Raw genomic sequence first — 19,585 nt, 5'->3', positions numbered from 1 at the left:
GTGAGCATTTGCTCACATCCTGACAGTTTTGGTGTGCTGCTTGTGCAAACATCTTGTGTTCTGTAGTAAAACCAGTTACTGAAATGTATCTAGCCAACTTGAAGGCTTGCACCGACATGGAAGACAAAGTATGTTGAGGAAAAGTCCTAGCAAATTTATAAAGGAAACAGAACGTAGAGAAATGAAAACGTGACTTGCCTGCTTTATATGAACAACAATTAAAAGCTGCTAATATCTGGCTATTTACTGAATAGCTACTTAGTTAGTTTGAAGAACAGAAGGTAAAAAAACAAGATCTACTAAGATATGTTCAGAATTAAAGTCACACAAAGTAAAGTTGGAAGCCTTTCAGCTTTTCCACACAGAAACAAGTGCAAAACACAGTCATAAAGGTTTACGGGGAATACATTTGCCAAAAAAGATTAATCTGCTTTCTCCCCCCCTCAAACATCTATAGTGCACTTAAGTAAGTGGGCTGTGAAAAGAAATGGGAGCTGTGAGATGGCTGGATTATGACCAGACATGTCACAGAATCCTATGCTTTAATCAAACTTGCAGTTTCTCTGGCACAGAAAATATGAACTGTCTGAGTGACTCTATAGAAAATACCCTTGCAGCTGGCCAAGTGCAAGCCAGTGAGGTGTGCGGCAAGAGTGGTCTTATGCCCTTTTTATTTACTGTTTTCATTAATGACTTGGAAGTAACTTATGAAAGCTTGTAAGACAGTAACATGACAGAAATATATGGTAGATTTGCCATCTAGACTAAACAGAGAAATAAGCAGAAAATGGAGATAAGAGACTGGAGCAGATACCACAGAATGAGGTTCATGTTGGGGCTAAGCAGCTAAATCTGGAGGAGACATACTTAACTGAGGGATAAATCTAGACCAGTACGATGGTAAAAGAGTTCTGTTAGGTGAAGCATTCAGCAGCTGGGCACCATCTTTGTAGAATAATGTGAAATTAAGAAAAAAGACATTTATGCTATGCAGAGGTACGACTTCCAGGCCCAGAGACATGTTATTTTCCCAGGGACTCAAACCTTAAACATATGTGGAATAGCTGATCTCATTTGACATACTGAATTTCAAAAAAATCATTGACACTTTAAAGGCCATTTGGAAAAAAAAAAACAAAACAGGAACAAGTACTAGGAGACTTACAGGATTGGAAGAAAAAAAAAACCACAACCAAAAAACAAAATCTAAAGCAGTCAAGTATGTGTGTCTTATGTAAGACACAATTAATTATATGAATATAATTACGCAGACATACATACCAAGGGTGTGTGGGAATCTATTCAGTAACAAAGGCAGGTAAACTTGACGGAAGTAATTAACTTCAAAAAAATACAGAAAGCAAATATCAGCTAAATAGCCCTGATTGTGACATATACTATGCCTTAAGCAGGGCAAGTGACACTGCTTAGCCCCTGTAAGAACCAGTGGAAAAGTGCAAGTATCTTCACAAGGAAATGGGTATCTTTTATGGCTACAACTTAAAATTCTCATGTGGTAAACAAAGTGCTACTGGATCTGGCCTAATGTCCTAAATCAGAAGCAGATGATACAACATGCTGGAAGTGCAGAGATGCTTTCCCTCTGGGTCAACAAACTCCCCAACCTGCTACGAGGACAACAGGCTGAGAAGCACAGCTTTAAAACTGAAATACAAACCCAGAGACTTGCTACCCAGTGTCAGTGGCTTTTACAACCCCAGCATCAGACTCTTCTTTGTGTCCTGTCCTAACATGCTGTTGTGAAACTTTTCTCTAATTCTGTACCAGATATGTCTGCATGTCACCAGTATCGGGACAAAACTTATACCTATCATCTGGAAAATGCTTTTTCAGTGTAACAGGAAAACTCACTCTATGCTAAACTAGAGGATCCCGTCGATGTGATGCTGCTTATCATCAAATCTGCCACAATGGCCTGGGATTTTTATCATGGTAGCCATAGGCACACACAAGATTTTAGCCCTGTCTTGGGATTTTAGACCATCTTGGGATGGTCTTATCTTCTTAATGAGATATAGTGTATCATATATTTCCTACTCTGAGATGCTTCTCCAAGCCACCACGGATCCTTTTCAATGTCCTCCCTCAGACTATCTCATTGAGATCCACCCCCTCTTCCTAGGATCCTCCTTCCTCAGACGCAACTCCCCTGGAACCAGTCCCACAGAAATAAAACACTTCCACCAGCCAGGACAGCAAGACCACATTCTGTTTAATAACAACTCCATAAAGGACTGTACATGCTATTTTGAGCTACCTCCCCTCCTTTACTGTGGTTGCTGCCACATACAGCCATGGAGGTGTATAGTGCCATATAGTTTCCTAAGTCTATATGTAGTGTTGTACATGTATGTAGGTGGTTGTACATGTATGTATTTTTATATATATATATCTTTGTAGAAGTGTTATCTCATAAGTCACATTATCAAAACATGCAAAATATATCCAACAAAAATTTTCAGGCAAACATGTTTTGGAGTTGGAAGATCAAAGGCAAATCAGACTCATTTTAGTTATAAGGGCTAGTGTGGGACAAGGTAAGGATGAAAGCTTTCAATAGTGGGTCCCTTTCCCTTTTTGTTTTACTTCCATTCAGTACTTTCCTCCCAAACATCAATGCACCTCTGTAAACACTAGCTTGAAAGAACACATATAATCACCATGCAGCCTCCCCCCTACAGAAAATGTATACAGGCTTGGGGGAAGCTCTTTAAAAATGCTTTGCGGCAGCCTCCATTGTCCCATACACTTATGCTAAAGCAGTTTCAGATACTGAGAATACAACATTTGAAGACCTAAGCCTTTAGTTACTTTTAAACGTGCTTCAGGAATCCATTCCGCATGCCTCCCCTGAGACTCCCATCCACCACCCCTGTACCTCCCAAATCCTCAGTCTGTACCCTCCCATCTCTGGAAAGAGCTGAAACAAGAGAAATCCTGTTCCCTGTAAAATTACTTTTGAGTCCAAATTTTATAGTGTAGGGATTCCCATTGACTTCCAATCATGCACAACATCCACAAATCAGAGAAGAAAAAATTAAGCCAAACAAGAATATATACCTGCAAAAGAGCTTTTGGCTTGCTACGTTGCTCACACATGCAGTATCTGAAAAGAAGGGAAGTCCACCTGCACTTGCCTCATGGGACTTAGCAGAGCTCCAGAAGAGGGTTGTTAACCTTTTGACCTCCAACTCATGACTGGATTTCATGCCCAGTGAAAATGAATTCAGAAGGCCAGTGAATCTAGACTAGATGCCTTTATCTTATTAGAAGTAAATCTTGATGCATTGTCTTGTCTCCATAATGGAGAAAAGCCTTTTAAAATGTTTTTCTCTTGCTAGCACGGACATTTGATCCCTTATGGGAAAGCAAAAACAAGACTAGGTTTCAGAGGGCATTTACAATGTCCCCAGTCAAAGAAAATGAGGAAGATCCTCAGTGGCATTCTTTCCACAGGACACTGCAACCCCTCTCTTCCTAGAAGAGAGCAGCTACTACTCCTCAGTAGGTAAGTCCTGCCCATAGCAGGGGGGTTGGAACTAGATGATCTTTAAGGTCCCTTCCAACCCAAACCATTCTATGATTCTATGATATCTGCACTGAGAACATTCTTGAACAAGCCTTTACAGTTTTAGTACACATACTCTTTCTCAGAGAGTCACAGCCTGACTAAAGTTTTCCTCCTCCAACAATGTGTAAGTGCATTGGAAAAATGTATCACATATTTATTTTCTTTCGTGCAGAACAACACTGACAATCACAAAGCCTCTCTTGATTTTCAAGGAAAAGGTAACACTTTGTCCTGCCTACGCTGGGGAAAAACGTCAGTGCAAGGATGTAAATAGACCCTAATGTTCTAAGGACAGGTGTTCCATGTTGATTTGCTAACATAATAACCGTTTGCCTTCATCCCTACCCCAGTCAATTCATTAAGCTGGCTGTGCTGCTGAGAGAGCATAGTGTCCCCAACAATCTTGCCCAGGCTCCGTGACATGTTCTGAGACAGAGACATTGATTCGGCACAGATGTCCAGCTGTTCTCTTCTGCTCCTGTGCCGGTTCACTACTGCTTAGCCTGGGAAAAAGCCTATGATAGAAAAGAGGCACCTGACATTGACTTTACGGCTTGCATTCATATTTGAGACTGTGCTTTAATGACTGTAGGCTGTCCTACACATACATTTAGTTCTAATAGGCACTACTTTACTCACATTTTCCCTGTTTATTTTCCCTTTCCCTGAGCCACAGCATAGACATCTTTCCCCATCAGATTGCTACAGGGGAGAAGAATCAAAGATGAAACTGTTACTTATCTATATTTTTCTAGATGTAAGGGCACTAGTTGCTGATAATCTCTGTATTGGAATAGGATTTTTTTTTCTTTCCTTTCTTTTCCTTTTTCTTTTGGAAAAAGCCAAACAGTTAGTTTAAGGGAAATGCCAGATTGTTTCGATTGAACAAGAACACGGGAAATTCCATCTGGAAGAAAGTAGAAGGAAGAGCTTAGACTATGCCAACATTGCTTTGCTCTCAATAACATTTAGAGGTGGATTTGTTTTAGTTTATTTCTCCTCCTAGGCAATTACCAATACAACAGTTAAGGCAAACTGAGATAAATTTAGATATTTTGGGTTTCAGTGAGAACAGAACTCACATTAACTTTATGTGGACAACAGCTAAGTTCTTATTTGGTGTACTTCTTATATGATTCCTCTGAAGAATTAAGCATATTGTGAACTGTTTTTCAAAGGTGATGAAAAAGAAGACAGTAGGCGCCCAAATTCAGGGAGGTCTCTTTCCTATCACCCCATCTTACAGAAAGAAGTGTGGCTTGGACTAAGGAGTACCACAGGCTGCACCAATCCTGGAGTTACAGCTTGTGTAGTAATTCTATACCTGAGCCCGCTCTGCCTGGAGTCTGCCATGAAGCTTCCTACCTGGGTTGTGTAAACATAAGACATCAAGCTTTTCTTGATCTTTTTCCCAAGCCTTTCTCTCAATGTCTTTTCCGCTCTGGCTAGACTTCTCCTTGCTATTGTGCAGAGCACACATCGTCGTCCACAAGCCTGTTCTGTTGCACAATACCTTGCCTCACCACCATACCTCATACCTCTGTCAGATGAAGAGAACAGTTTCCTTCTCTCCAGTTCTCTTTTCTGGGCCTGCAACTAGTATTTTTTAGTTGGTGTCATACACAGTACATCACGCACAGACTCTGCCTAGGTGTGAAGTGCCATTCTGGATCTCATACTAGATGGCTTAAAGATAGGGATAAACTTCAACTCCAACCACTGTGCTTCACTCCTGCAGAATATTCTGCCTCTTGCAATTACAATGAAGAATTATCAGTAACTTGAGCTGCCATGGAGCGTAATTGCTGAGTGTATACGAGATTTGTGCATGTTAATTTTATTAATCCTGTGCATATATCAAGTTACTCATTTCCTCCTGACTGATTGCAAGGGTTTATCTCAAAGGAGCCCATGGAAGGGGAGGGAATAGTGAGGGAAATAACAGCGCATTAAATAACAACAAAGACCAAATCAGCTAAGAGCATACTAGAAATTCTAAGGAAAACACTAGTGAAGGAAGGGGAGAATACGTCCTCCCTAGTACCCCAGCTGGGTTTACTCTTCTCAGACAGATATTTCACAATCAGTTTAAGCCAATTTAAGTTGCATCTACATCCAAAGAAATATTCTTGAACACGGTCATCTGCATGTTTCAGCAGCCCTCAGTGACGCTTGCCTCACCAAGCAAAAAAATAGAAGGAACTGATCCCACTGAAACCCTTCTTTTGAAAGGGGAATGGGTCAGTTTTCAATGGGCCCAGTTCCTGAGCAGCCAAATGAGTGTAGCACTGGTGCTTCTTAGGCAGTAGAAGGGTACAGCTGGTGGTGACAGAAGGGAGGAGGCATGACAGCTCCTTTTAGCAGCTTAGACTCATCATGAAGATGCCATTTCAAAGTGCACTTTCCCAATTTCCCTAACCTGATATAAAGGCCAGCTGCTGAGAACAGTGCTCTCTCTCCCTCTGCTCACACCTGTTCCCTCTTCACTTTTACAGTAGGGTAAAAGTGCACTGCCTTACCATGGGGTCAGCCATGCATCATCATCTGCACAAGGATTGTGGGAGGTTAGCAGTCAGGGCAGAGGCTGCCTCCTTCACAGTAGTTCACCATTTGATCAGCTTAGAGGTATGGTCAAACTCTGTTCTCTGCTGCAAGCCTACCATGAAAGGTGATGTTAAAGTTTTTAAGGGGGAAAAGCAAGTGGGTGACTTGTCAGCAGCTTCCCAGAAGAAGAAGATGATTTAGAGGCACAGAAACTGAAAGAAGCAGATTGACGTCTCTATACCAGAGCCTGAGGTAATGGAGTTACAGAGAACTCACAAAGTTTGTAAAGAAAGCTTAAGATTTATATAAAAGAAAAACTTAGGAAATAGTGTAACTGATCGGATGTGAGCAATCAAGGGAAAAGGAACAAGAGAGCATTTTCTTGCAATACAATCAGATCTTTTTCAGTTAGGGTCACTTGTGTTTAAGCCTTCCTTTATGTTCAGCACAGTAATTTCAACAAGTTCCTGTTAAAGACAAAGGCTTGGGGGAAAGATGGGAATCTATCTCCACTGCTTCAAGAAAATCCAAAATTTTTATGTAGTGCAGCTCTGCTTTACAAAGGGTTTGTGTAAATGAACAGCAGGGCTCAGTTTCTTAGTAACTGTAGATCAGGGGTAGTGAGCTTACCTTTCCTTCTTATTTTCAGCCTCACAAATTCAATTTGGGCTCTGCACATTTGGCTGGACTCTCTCCAACTCATCCCTCCTCACCAGAATAAAGGAACTGCAGGCCAAATTCTGCTCATAAAGCACCTGTGCCTTCCATATGCTTGAATAGGTGTAGCTATATAATAACAGCTTTTCTGGGAATTGTACAGTAGATTCCATGTCCCTCTTTCTGATATTGATACACACAAGCAGCAGGCCTGTTACATAAGAAAAGTCCAGGTTATACAAACATTTTTCATTTTCAAAGAGATTAAAACTGCCTTTCTCATTCAGGTCAGGAAGCTCACTCAGGTAGCAAGTGTGGAAGGGCAGACCTGCTCTCTCCAGTCAAGCTCCTGGCAAACGTAGATACATTTCTCTTTTGGATTGTGGAGAGGTCATGGAAAATAGCCTTTTTCTTTTTTTTTCAGAAAAAGGCTGAAATTTTATTATTCATATAAAGTCAAGACCTTTATGAAAACATTTTATAGAATTTTATAAGCTTGAAAGTTTTTATAGAGAATAGTGTTCAAACCAGTCTGAATTCACAGAGAATGCCTCTATCTACAGGTTTCTAGAGATCAGGTTATGGAATTATACAGCAAGGTATAATTCTCTATCCCATTCCATAGAGGTTAAAAAGCTGTACAGATAGGTTTTCTCTTCCTATTGAACTTCATAGAATTTTCTATAAGGTCGATGTTTTTCAGACTTTTTCCCATGTGGATAATTCCCTGTCAGTGCCTTGCATGGAGATAATGTACATCTCAGACATCAATCAGACATCTTAGTAAATGTACCACATGTCCACATCAAAAGAAAAAGAAGCCTTGGACAAGTTGACCCACTTGTCCCAATCCTGTAAACAACACAGAGGGATCACTAGAAGCTACTCTGAAAGTTACCATAAACATCCAGATTGGTCCTAGAGGCACATGGGAACTAAACGGTTTGGAGAAAAAAGCAACAAACCACGAAAATCTTCTCCCACAATGGAACATACCCAACCATTTTTGTTTCCCTGAACACTTTTTTAAAAAGCAGTAAGAAAAGGTTAACACTTACTCATTTGTCATCTGCTGAGGTGCTCTTGGCACTTGCCCTGTCCCTCTGTTCTGGTTAGTGTGATTACCTAGGCCCTGCTCCATAGCTAAACCCAAACCAGTTCAGGACAATGAGCTAGCACTGGCCCTGCAAGAACTGTAGGAGGTTGTCTTTATCGAGCCCTCTTGCACAGGGGAGGCTAGCACCTGAATGTGTAAACATCTTTAAAGAGATATTAAAAAGTCATCATTCAGGAGAAGAGCTACCTCCTTAAGACAGATGTAAGCAAGCCTGAGAAAATGGGTAAAAAAAGGTGATCACAAAAACTTTTATCTCTTACCTACACCAAATTACCAGTCTTACTTAAATATCCCAAAGGTCTTTCCTTTAGAGGTGCAATGGAGAGGGAAGACAGATCCACTTGAAATAGACTTGGCTGGAAAGACTTGGGCATTCATAGAGGAGACCCTCTTCAGCTGCCTGTGTAAGTGGGAGAAAGCTGAGTAGGGTAAAGCTCTACCTGAGAGTCCCATTTGTACTTTTCATAATTCCTTGACATCATCTGCTTTGCTTGCCAGGAGCTGTTTGAACTCTGACACTTGATGGTATCACTTCAGTCACATTTTATTCTCCTCAGATATTCTTCCCTGCAAATATGCTGGGACTAAACCTGAATCAGGAAAGAAGCATGTATCACTCTCCTGTCATCCAAAAAATACACCAAGCCTGAAGAGGAGGCAAAGAAGAGACAAATGTATCACGAATTAAACAGAGTAGACACGAGTCAGAGTAAGTGAGAAAGAGTTGCGCCTGGGACAGTATGGCAGTGTCCAGGCAAATTCCTTTCTCTAGCTCATCTGATCTAAACCCATACTTTGCTGATGCTTCCTTGCAAAAGGTACTGAAACTAAAACTCAGTGCTTGGGTAATCTCTGCTGGTTCTGTTCAGTCCTCCAGCAAAATTTATAGCCTTGTACAATTTTTTCTTTAGCTTTTGACCCTGTTTATTTTCTGGTGAGAGCTCAAAAGGAGACACCTTGTTCAATTTCCTTTCAAAACCCTTGCCCGCCCCCCCCCCCCCCTTGCCCTTCACCATGTAGAAACATGGTGAGAAATTGCAAGAGACCAAATTCCCCCTAGCCAATGAACCATATTTTTTTAACAAAAAAGATATAGAACCTGTACAAACAGGGAAAACTCCTGAAATCAGATTTCTCCACTCCTAAAATAGAGATGGGAGGGAAAAACAAATAGACAAGTACTGAGCATTTTTTACATAGTCTGGGGGGAGGAAAACAAAAGAAGAAAATATAGTCAGGAAGAAGAAATAAACAGGAGGATAAAACTTCCTCTCATCCTTTTTCCTCCAGCTACATTCGGCACTGCAAAAGGAGTGGCAGAAATGGAAAAGATGCAGTATTTCTGTTAAGTGACGAATGACGTACAGGCCTTTCTCACCATTAACTGCTTTGTTAGGAACACTTACCCAGCAATATAAAAAGATTTTAAAAAGCAAAATCTGCAAACTCCAATGTAAACTGGATATCTGTGATCTCATAGTTGCACACACTGTTCCTGCATGTGCTGCATACTCTCTGGGTCTCCCCATACTGCTGGCAAGGGAAAAGAAGGATACAGCAGCATCACCAAGATGGACATGTTCTCAAGCCCCCTGCAAGAGTCAGCTTTTTATGACTGTTTCCATAGCTGAAAATGTCCTTTCCACCAGCATCCAGTGCCCAGTGCCAAAAGGACACACCACTCTTGCCAGCTCCTGGGAAGGCAGAATTGTCAAAGAGAGAAACAAATGAAAGATTAGAAAGAGACCAAAGCATGACTATCTAGGAGCAGGGTTAGATTCATATCTCCATCCATTCTTCCATGCCACAGCAGAGTCACGCCCATAGAGCCACACCACAGCCTGTGCGCACAGAGTTCCGCTTGTATCCATTGAGTCTACATTTCATATCAAGGTGCTATTGAGGATCTGGTTACATAGCGAACCTTCCATCTCAGTACAGTCTGTATCAAATACAGCCTTATCCTCTTTATCAGCCATAATCACAATACTAGTGCAATCTATATTTGTAAAGCCATATCTTCATTTTAGACCAGTTTATATTCATATATTCTATCAAAGGGGACCATGTCCTCAGAGCAACATCCATTCTGCCAAGATGGATTCTAGCCACATAGCCGCTCCCTATACCAAGCCTGCCTCATCAGCCACTTCCCCAGTACCAGAAGAGTTTGTATCCACAGCCAAGACTTTGTATTAAAAAGATTTAGAAATGATTTACCAATCCAGATCTCTCCAAGCATCTCATATGTGTTGCCCAGAGCAATGAAAATAAAAAATATCTATCCATGGTGGAGGGGAAGAAGAGGTCTTCGTGTGTGAATCACTTCGAGATTTTCCTCTTGTTTAAAAAAATAATTAAATGTCAGGAATGGATGGTGTGTCTGCTTAGAAGTATGGGGAGCTGGAGAGAAGAATCCCTGTAATTTCATACCTTGCCACACCTCTCTGTTCAGCAGTGATGAGAACTTCACAGAAAGCATCAGTTGTTTGTTTCTCCCTCTTCCTCATCAAAGGACTGCACACCAGAGGAGGTGACATCTGAGACTTTGCGGCTCAGTGCAGCATGTTCCATCTCCTCTCGAGGAGACAGTGATTCCAGGTCCCGGCACACTGCATCATCCTCCTCTGGAGAGGGCTTCTTGTTTAGGAGAGGAGCCTTCTCCAGCCGTGGGTTCCCTTCATCCTCAATGTGGTCCTCCATGTATGTGCTGGACTCAGCCCCACCCCCACCCTGAGCAGTCTGCAGAGGCCACATGTGGACCAGCCCTGCGCTCTGGATGAAGTTCTGCTCTTGTCGCTGTTGCTGCAGCTGTTGCTGCTGGAGAAGGTTGCTCTGAATCAAAATGCTTTCCTGAAGGTTTGTCTGGGACTCATCAAAATTCTGGCCTAAGTAGGAGCCAGTTGCTGGGGAAGCAATGAGGGACTGATCACTGGTCTCCCAGGCATCGGATGAACCTAAGCAATACATGCCCTGCGAGACATAGGAATGTGGCCAGCTATCATACTGCGTCTGGGCCATATGCTCTGCAAAAAAAGAAGGGAAACAACACACAGTTAGACACTGTCTCTAGGCCAAGCTGGCTCATTTGGATAGCTTGTGTGCCTATGCATGGCACTGTACTGTACAGAGTAGATAAATCCTTTAAAGGGGAGGAGGGTGAAAACGCAGTTCTAGGCAGTAGGCAGATGAACTTGATTATACCAACAACTGACTGCAAGAGCTGGTAGCTTTCCACAGTTGTGCCCAAAAAAGGCAAAGAAACTGGGCTTTGGAGCCTCCCCGTTAAGATTACATTCCGTTGACAGCTCCACAAATAGGTGATGCTTCTGCGAGATCCCAATTCCAAAAATCAAGGCTACAGAATAAAACAGGGTAGAGGGGAAGAGGGGAACATGACCACAAGGGCAGGAAAGAGGTATTTCCAGATTAGCCAGAGGCACTGGAGCTCACCTTGGCTCTCCATTAGCTCCTGATAGTTCTCAGAGTAGTTGCCTGCTGGGTTCTCCTGATTTGAGTTTACACTCACATCCTCACCATCCATGGAGGACCAGGCCATAAGAGTTGCCTCAGAAATAGCAAATTGCTCCATCACTCCTGTGGCAAAGGAGACAGCAAAGGGAAGCAGGGATGTGTGAAAGTCTCCACTTCTCAGTACCCTCTTTAACCTCATCCCTTGGTCACAGTGTCCCACTCTTGTCTTATCTCAGCAACACCCATCACCCACAATTGGCCCTCACCCCCTCCACTTTGCATTCCATTGGCAACCATTGGCAACCAACCACAGTCTCTCTTTCCTTCAGCGATCTGAACCACCCACAGGCTCTCATGAGTGTGTTCTTCAGCCTCCTGCACATTGGTTTCTCAGGGATTCTGCTTTGGGACATCCCAACCAATCCAATTCACATGCCAAAAAGTTAGCGCTACCTGCAAGGAACCGGGCCTCCTTTTCACCATCACTCAGGTCTGAGTAGGCATCAGCGTCTTTGCGTGCTGTCTCATGCGTGTGCTGCTGCTGCTGCTGGCTGTTACCTTTGCCCCAGCCTTGCCATTCAATCATGTGAGCCACACGGCCTTGGCCCATAGCCGTTGGCTTTGTGACATGGTCCTTCATGCTGCGAGATATCCCTAAGGGGCCAGACATTAGAAAACAAGGAGGGGCTATTACACAGCTCCAGGGTTGTCTGCCATGCTGTTTACCTCTCTTGGAAGTGGAGTTTTCCTGACAGGGTTCAGGCCTGGGTTTGGGTGTCTCCCACCTTTCACTGTATCACTCTCCCAGAGAGTTCCTCCACCTTTCCTTGCACTGGCCCTCAGAAGGGGGAAAAAGGGAAACCCCAAATATGAAAGACCATTTCCTTCCTTGCCTAGGTTCCATTTAGGACAGAGTTGGGCATGAAGAATGAACCCTAGAAGTAAACAAACTAAGAAATACAAAATTGGGTTAAACCCAAGCCTGTTTGAGGGGAAGCAATTGATGTCTGAGCTGGGGTGCGTGATGAGAAGCCAACAGGAGTAAGACAAACCCGTTCTTCGAAAAGGCAACAAGTAAGAGATTTCTGTACCTAGAACCTTGGTGGTAGAGACTCTTCTAAGGCCTTGAAAAGGCCAGAGTCAGAAAGGAGCAGTTGGGAAGCAACAGAGAGATATGGGAAGAGGCACAAAGGCCCGCGGAGACAAGCTGCGAAGGATAAACCCAAATTTTGAGAACCTCACCAGAGAAAGATGATTTAGCCAAAGCCCCAATCCCATAAGCATTGGAGTTGCGTTTCAGCTTGGGGAGGATGGAGGTCGTGTCTTCCATGGAGAGCTGAAAAGAGAGAGAATATAAAGAAATGATATACAGGAAGGAGAAAAGGAAGTGAATTGAAGTGAGAAATCAGCATAAAGATTCCAGAAGGTAGGGAGAAGATGAGGAGCAGAGGCAAGCAACAAGAAAAAGACTAAAAGAAGGGAAGGAAAAATTAGAGGCTATTTAACCTCTGGATATCGCATAGTGTTGGGACTGAGTAAAGCAAGGTCAGTGGAAAAGGCAGAAGCAGGCTGTGAGAAGCCTCCCTTTGGCTGCTTTCAGTCCGCCATAGACATGCTGCACTGTTCCCAACTTTTTGTTAGAAATGCAAGACATGGCTGATGGACAATTCAGGGAGCTTACCATGGGGAGCTGACAGTGTGATAGGCAAATACAGTAATGCATCATATATACACCAAACTACAGATATTAATTTTTATATGTTACTTTTGGTTTTCATTTCTCCTCATATGGTCTTAATAAAACAAACATGATTCTATCAGTGATGCATCCTGTTTCAACCACCTACAACTACCTGTAAAGAATTAAGGTCTACAGTACTGCTCAATTTCTTTTACTGTCTTCTCTGTGTTCATCCTCAGTCCCTGAATAAGGACAGGAAACTATTGAGACAGGCAGCAGTCACAAACATCATCATAAAACACATTCCCTCAAGATTAATTAATCAGACTTCTTCAGAGATGCCAGGCATTGCATAGGAGGCTTAGTTTTCACAAGGGCTAAGCAAGCATTGCTTCTGCTCTTCATTTCAACCTCTCTGAAAATCAAGTCCAGCATGTTTCAAACACAAAGACACTCAACAGTAGTGACCGTGACACTGGAAATTTTAAATCCTAACACGAAGCAACCATTCGGTCATAGGCACAAACCTCGCGAAAGGTGAGTGGAGCAATAACTGGGCAGTCAAATAGTTGGAGGCAAAGGAAGGCATTGTAAAGGTGTTGAACTGCATATAATCTCAGTCAATGGGAAAATATGAGAGGTGAGCTTCTGTGGAAACTGAGTGCAAATGCAGCAGCTAAGATATCCTGTAACTTTGGAGCCAGGAATGTTTGTGTGTAACGTGAGCTGAAGAAATAAGAAAGCAGGGGAAGAACAGTAAAAAGTAAGAATAAGTTCCATGATGCATTCATTTCCTTGGGTGATGAAGCTGGTTAAAGAATGTCCATCTATGCCCCCACCGGTCATTCCTGCCTGGGCGCTGCTGTTCAGTATCCACCCATTTGTTTCAAGACAGCCTGGAGGCTGTGCTGTGAGCTACCTCATGTAAACAGTCGAGAAAAGAAAGTAAGCTGCAGAAGGTCTCTACTTCTACCAGGTTGGAGAGCTATGGCATGAAGGCAGGAATGAATGGGAAGCGAAGGAAATTCATGAGCCAGCTTGGATACCAAAGAAGATCTATGGAATTACACTGAGAAAGAACTGCATTATGAAAGAGCTCCACGGATTCAGAATAGATTGGAAAATGGGAAACTACAAGTAAGGAAACTGTCTTCCACTATCTTTAAGGAAATATGACCTTGTGTACCTTGCTTTCAGATAGACAGGGGTGCAGTGACGAAAAAACTGACAGATTTCTTCTAGACAGTTACTGCACGCACCATTATTTTCCTGCACAATTTGTTTCTCTAACTGAGCCTAGGCAAAAGATCTCAAGCCATAAGTGCACAATGAAAGAGACGTCAGTAGGGCAAGGGTTAGTTAAAAATATAAGTCCCCTTGATATTCAGTGTCCCAAGTGCTTTCAAACCACAGAGAACCAGAAAATGACAGCCATTTAAAAGTTTTGAAAGTATCTGGAATATGAAAATGCTTAAACTACCAAAAATGGAGCTTCTAATCCTGCCTTACCAAGTGTGCAAACCTATTAAGGTAATTTATGTGAAGACATTTTTAAGCCTTCTGAGCAGAAAAAACAGTTTGGTTTCACTAATACGCATTATTCGCTTTTCAGGACGCTGTTTGTGCATTAGTGAAAAAGAAAAAAAAATAAAACCATATTTTTTCATGGCATAGCTATTAACAGCAACAAGGAACGTGGTATTAAAATGTTTGCTTCTTTCTTCTTCCATTTGTTAACTGAAGTTAACTGGTACTGACCATCTCCCCACAGGGACATTAAGAATTCTTCTACTTCTGTATGCAACTGAAAATGAGGGATACATTTCTCCCAAACTCCCGGAGAAGATCAAATGATGCTCTAATCAAAGTCAACTGATTTTTTAAACGTGCCGGACAGACACCTTTTTTATCTAGCAGTGCCCAGAAATCTCAAACAATAGAACATATGAAACGGCATGCATTTGTCCCAAAGAGGACAAAGGCAATTTCATAGCCACCTGCAGATCTAAATACCTGCCAGACAGCAAAAGACCCAGACGGAAACAAAAAATCGTCACCATCCTCTGAATTGTAGACAATTCCCAGAATTTCAGTGGCACTAAAGACTTCCAGTCTTGTTTCCATTCTGGTCTCCACTGTATCCAATGGCAGACAAATCCTGGTCTTCCCATCACTAGAAATTTGAACATTTGTGGTGCATACTCACATTGATACCATCCCAGGAGAAATCTGTCCGTGTTTGCTAAAGACAGCAAAGAAGGATATCATGTTAGTGTAATAAACAAATTGCAAACAGCCATGCAACTCTAGTAGTTTGCCATAATCAACAGCCACTACTTTACCTGACATATTAAAAAAACGTATGCCTTTCAAGCTGTTTCCATTCCCTGCTGTTGATTATGGTGTCTGTAGGTATCAAGTGTTTGAAGGTACAATAGCGAATAGGATGATAATAGAGAGTAAGAGAGAGAAAAACATCTTTTCATAAGGCTCCCCTTCTAACAGCTCTTTGCTAAATGTTGCAATGCTGGCACCCCTGCGTGGGAATTGCATCACTTTGAGGCTAACACAAGGAGGAGCTACACTACCTATTTATTTTGAGTATAATACAGCAAGTTACAGACTTATCTTCTGCTGAAATTATTTTCTTTTGTAGTCTTTCAGTTTGTCCGTTCTGATCCACTTTCCCCATGCAAATCAAATTAGATCCATTTCCCATATCAGCCACTGTGTACTAATTCACAGTGTATTTCCTTCATCTGGGAGGACTCAAATCTCAACATCTTGGTTTTGGGGATGTGGACACTCAGGAAAATTTAGGTGAATCAATTACATCTATGGTATCCATTCACATAAATTAAAATGTTCACTGAGGTATAGCTTATGCTAATAGACTTCTAGATCTGCATTTAACTGAATTTTCCATACAAGGTTGGGCCCCATAATTTCTGCCAGGATTCCATGAAACTCAAAGTTTCTTGAAGCCACATTCCAAGCCAGCAAGGTATAATAAGGAAACTGAAATACCTATACATTAGCATTTTGTAAGGTTTTGCAAACCGTGTGTTACTTGTTATTTGTGAATATTATTGGTGATTCCTCAAATATTATGTGTTTAAAATAGCTTTGACCATTTTATTAATCATGACTGCATACTCTGAATACTTACAGAGCTGAAAATTCAGGTATCTAAGATTGCAGAATCTGCAATAATTCAGAGTAGCAAATGAACTAGCCCTTGAGATACTGCATGGTAAATCAATTGACAGTGAGTTACTAGTGAATGCATCCCTAAAAATAAAGATGGAGGCAAACGTGTTTCTTCAAAAGATTTTATGGCTGTGCTGCAGAAGCTGGGACAGACATACTGTTGGACATTTCAATGAATCCATTATTCAAGGAATGCAGACCTACAGGTCTACCAGAACTGCCACAGTTTTTTCCATGTTCTCTTCCACTCCAGTCATGAGTGGTTAAAAGCACTTTCATTTGCAAATTCTTCCTCACTACAGCTATTGTGAAGGGAGTGACTCAACTCTATGCAATGAAAGCCAAACTGCACAGATCGGCAAACTGAAAGTTTGATCCTCAGGTGCACACTGACATTCTGTTCGCCTCCCAGATGATGCCTCAGTGATGCAAAACACCCACTCCTGAACTCAGAAAAAACTGAAACTTTCCAATCCTCCCTGGGTAAGTGGGTCTGGGACAGGCACTCACCTCAGTGGAAGGTCGATGGAAGCTGCTGCCATGCAGTGAACTGGTGCTGTCCATATTGATCTGGTCCACATCTTTCAGCCCCTTCCAGTCTACTGCAATCACTTCATTTCCTGTGGAAACACAACTAGTCTGGCTTCTGAACGCCACTACAATTTGTTCTAGCAGTCTTAAGCCAACCCAGCTCAGCAAACAGGAGAATCACTGAGTTTAAGGCCACAATAGCCTTAAATCAGACCTTCCGATTTTAATCAGACCACCTGTACATCATCAACTATTATATTTCACACAGTTATCTCCATATGAAGACCAGTCATTTGTGTTCAGTGTATGCTTGGCTAAAGCATAGCTCCCCAGAAAAAAAAGCATCTAGTCATGATGTGTGACTGAGAAAGAAAGAATTCTTTTGATATCCTGTTTCAATATTAAACCATCATCCCTTAAAAAGGCATTTCTCATTTATATATATAATTTGAATTGGTCTGACATCAACTCAGAGCTGCTGGTGCCCTTGCTTTGCCATTCTCAGTAAGATTAAAGACCTTTTTAATACCTGCCACTACATTTCACAAAAGTTATTCATACACTTGCTTTTCTCCTTGACAAACTAAACAGACTGAGATCTTTAAGTTTCTTACCGTAGAGCATTTTTCCCAGTCCCCTTAATAAATCTGTGTCTTTTTTTAAAAGACATCTCAAATTTTTCAGTTCTTCAAAATGTGGACATAAAAGCATACACAGTAATGTATGTAAAACTAAAAATAGTTACTTGCGGCTCATCGTCACAGTAACCCATTGTGCCATAACTTCACAGTAGATTCTCACATTCAGCTGTTTGTTCACTCAGATACCTATACTCCTCACACAGCTTTCTGGGATTGTCATCCATTCAAAAGCAGAGTCTGTGCTGTTTGATTTTAGATGCATCTTAATACAACTTAAAGGCTCAAGTAAAATTAAATATTAATAACATAAAATAGAAATTATAAAATTTAATTAATAAAGATAAAAATTAAGATTATTAAATAAGATTAAATTGTAATAAAAGTGAAACTAAATGCAAAGTAGCACACTTCAGTCAGCCAAGTAACCAGGACTGCTCTGTCTTGACTGCTCTGTCTAGTTAGCGATTTACTTTGCCTTCAGCCTTTATGGCATTGTCAAACTCTGTTAAAAATTATTTGCTCCCATGTCACGGAGGAAAGGTTGTACCGTGTTTAAATCTGAGCTTTTTGGAACCTGGCAAGAAATACAGCTCCCAAAATGATCATCTGTTCATGGGATCAATTCAGCAATATCTAGTCTGTTCAGAATACATGCCATTGAATGTGAATGGTTCTATTTTCATTAGCTTTTAGCTTTTTATTTACTTTTTATAGGAAATTTCTCCTCTGCTCCCCAGGTAGAAATCTTCCGACAGGAAAGAGATGCTGTGCTCCGCCCTACGCAGGCCTGCAGGAGGCATGCAGGCACTTATGTGTAAGAAGCCTGAAGCACTCATCAGCTAGAATTCAAAACGTGAAAAAATAATTTGGTCCCTTAAAAAGGCTAAACAAAGCAAGATGAAAACCAGCAGAAAGCAAATGCTATTTCAGTTGGTGTCCACCACACCTTCACATCTCATCATTTTCTGCTCTGCAAGAGGATCTCTCTTTCCGAAAAGAATCAAGGCATATTTTCCCCTTCACACCTGAAGTAGTTTCTGTTCATTAGGATAATTAGAACTAAGTGCTTTAATAGCATCCTCCATATACCTCTGACTAGGCTGAGTAAAGTTGCTGTTGCAACTCAGGGAACTTAAAAGAAAAAGGTAGTTCCTGTACTGCATGCTACAAAGGTGAGCACAGAGATCAGACATAGGCTTCAGAAGCAGGCAGGACATGGCTACGATGAGCACGACGAAGACCACCTTTCAAGACTGTGATCCTCTTGACTGATTTTCTTGACAAGCACATGCGTGCATTTGGCCTTACTGAGCTCAGTTATTTATTTCTAATTGTGATTGCTACTAACCATGATCAATTCATGAGCTATGACTGCAGAGCTGAATTTGTGTTAAATTCTGATCAGATCATTTGGCCACCATCTACAGGCATCCCCCTTCGAAGGGCATAATGTTAGGTTGGGTGACAAAATCTCATTTGCACACCCACAAAACAGCACAGAGAGAAGATGGCAGGAGGGGGAGCCCAAACACCACCCTGCTGGGCTGCTCCCAGGCCCATCTCAGGAGCCATCAGCCCACCAAAGGCCCATTTCCACAAACCCAGAGGAGCACAGGGGCACGATGGCAGATGGGAGTGCAAATTATGGACTCACAAGTAGGGACTCCCTGTCCAGGCCCCTCCCAGGACTATTTCAGGAATGCCTCAGCCCCAGGATCCAGGGGAAAGCCCATCAAGATCAGTCAGAGGGAGAGGCTTTCAGAAGCTGCGGAGGGGGGGGGGGGGGGGGGCGGGGGACGAAAGACAGGACAGTTACTGCCTAGGGGTATGGGACCCATCATGGGATGCAGGAGAAGAGCATTTGGGGATTGCAGTAGATTTATGTGATGTTTAGGGAAAGAATCAACAGCAGGGAAAGCAGCAGATCTAGATGGTTTGGGGAGAAACAAACATGAGAAAACAGATAAAGGGATAAAAAGGGCAGGTAGCATGTAAACAGGCTGTTGATTAATATGGCTGTCTGGCCATAACTTGCACTTATTTTGTGCAGTTTGTCTTGTCTTCCTGTTAAATTCCATTTCTAACTATTTTCTGGCATGAAGGATGCTCTATTCTGCATACATATGTTTCGTGATGGA

At 42.0% G+C, this 19,585-nt stretch overlaps 1 protein-coding gene across 4 annotated transcripts; it reads right to left on the bottom strand.

The window, feature by feature from the left end:
- Window positions 1-10,391: 10,391 nt before the first annotated feature.
- On the bottom strand, window positions 10,392-16,890 carry FAM131B (family with sequence similarity 131 member B). Of its 4 annotated transcripts, XM_009958129.2 has the most exons (7): window positions 16,786-16,890; window positions 15,272-15,307; window positions 12,627-12,720; window positions 11,838-12,038; window positions 11,364-11,507; window positions 10,765-10,936; window positions 10,392-10,671 (listed from the first exon to the last, which is right to left on the bottom strand). In XM_009958129.2, the coding sequence occupies exons 1-7, from the start codon at window positions 16,837-16,839 to the stop codon at window positions 10,392-10,394; spliced, it is 981 nt and encodes a 326-aa protein (XP_009956431.1). In that variant the 5' UTR covers window positions 16,840-16,890. The 4 variants fall into 4 exon arrangements, with proteins under 4 accessions (XP_009956431.1, XP_086321071.1, XP_086321081.1 ...); XM_086464945.1 differs by having other exon boundaries at window positions 10,392-10,936; window positions 11,838-12,071; XM_086464955.1 differs by having other exon boundaries at window positions 10,392-10,936.
- Window positions 16,891-19,585: the final 2,695 nt, after the last annotated feature.

This window comes from Leptosomus discolor, chromosome 1 (genome assembly GCF_034619465.1).
Source record: "Leptosomus discolor isolate bLepDis1 chromosome 1, bLepDis1.hap2, whole genome shotgun sequence".
Classification (NCBI taxonomy): domain Eukaryota; kingdom Metazoa; phylum Chordata; class Aves; order Leptosomiformes; family Leptosomidae; genus Leptosomus; species Leptosomus discolor.
Note: the sequence above shows the minus strand (reverse complement) of the source record. Positions and strands in the feature narration are given on the sequence as shown.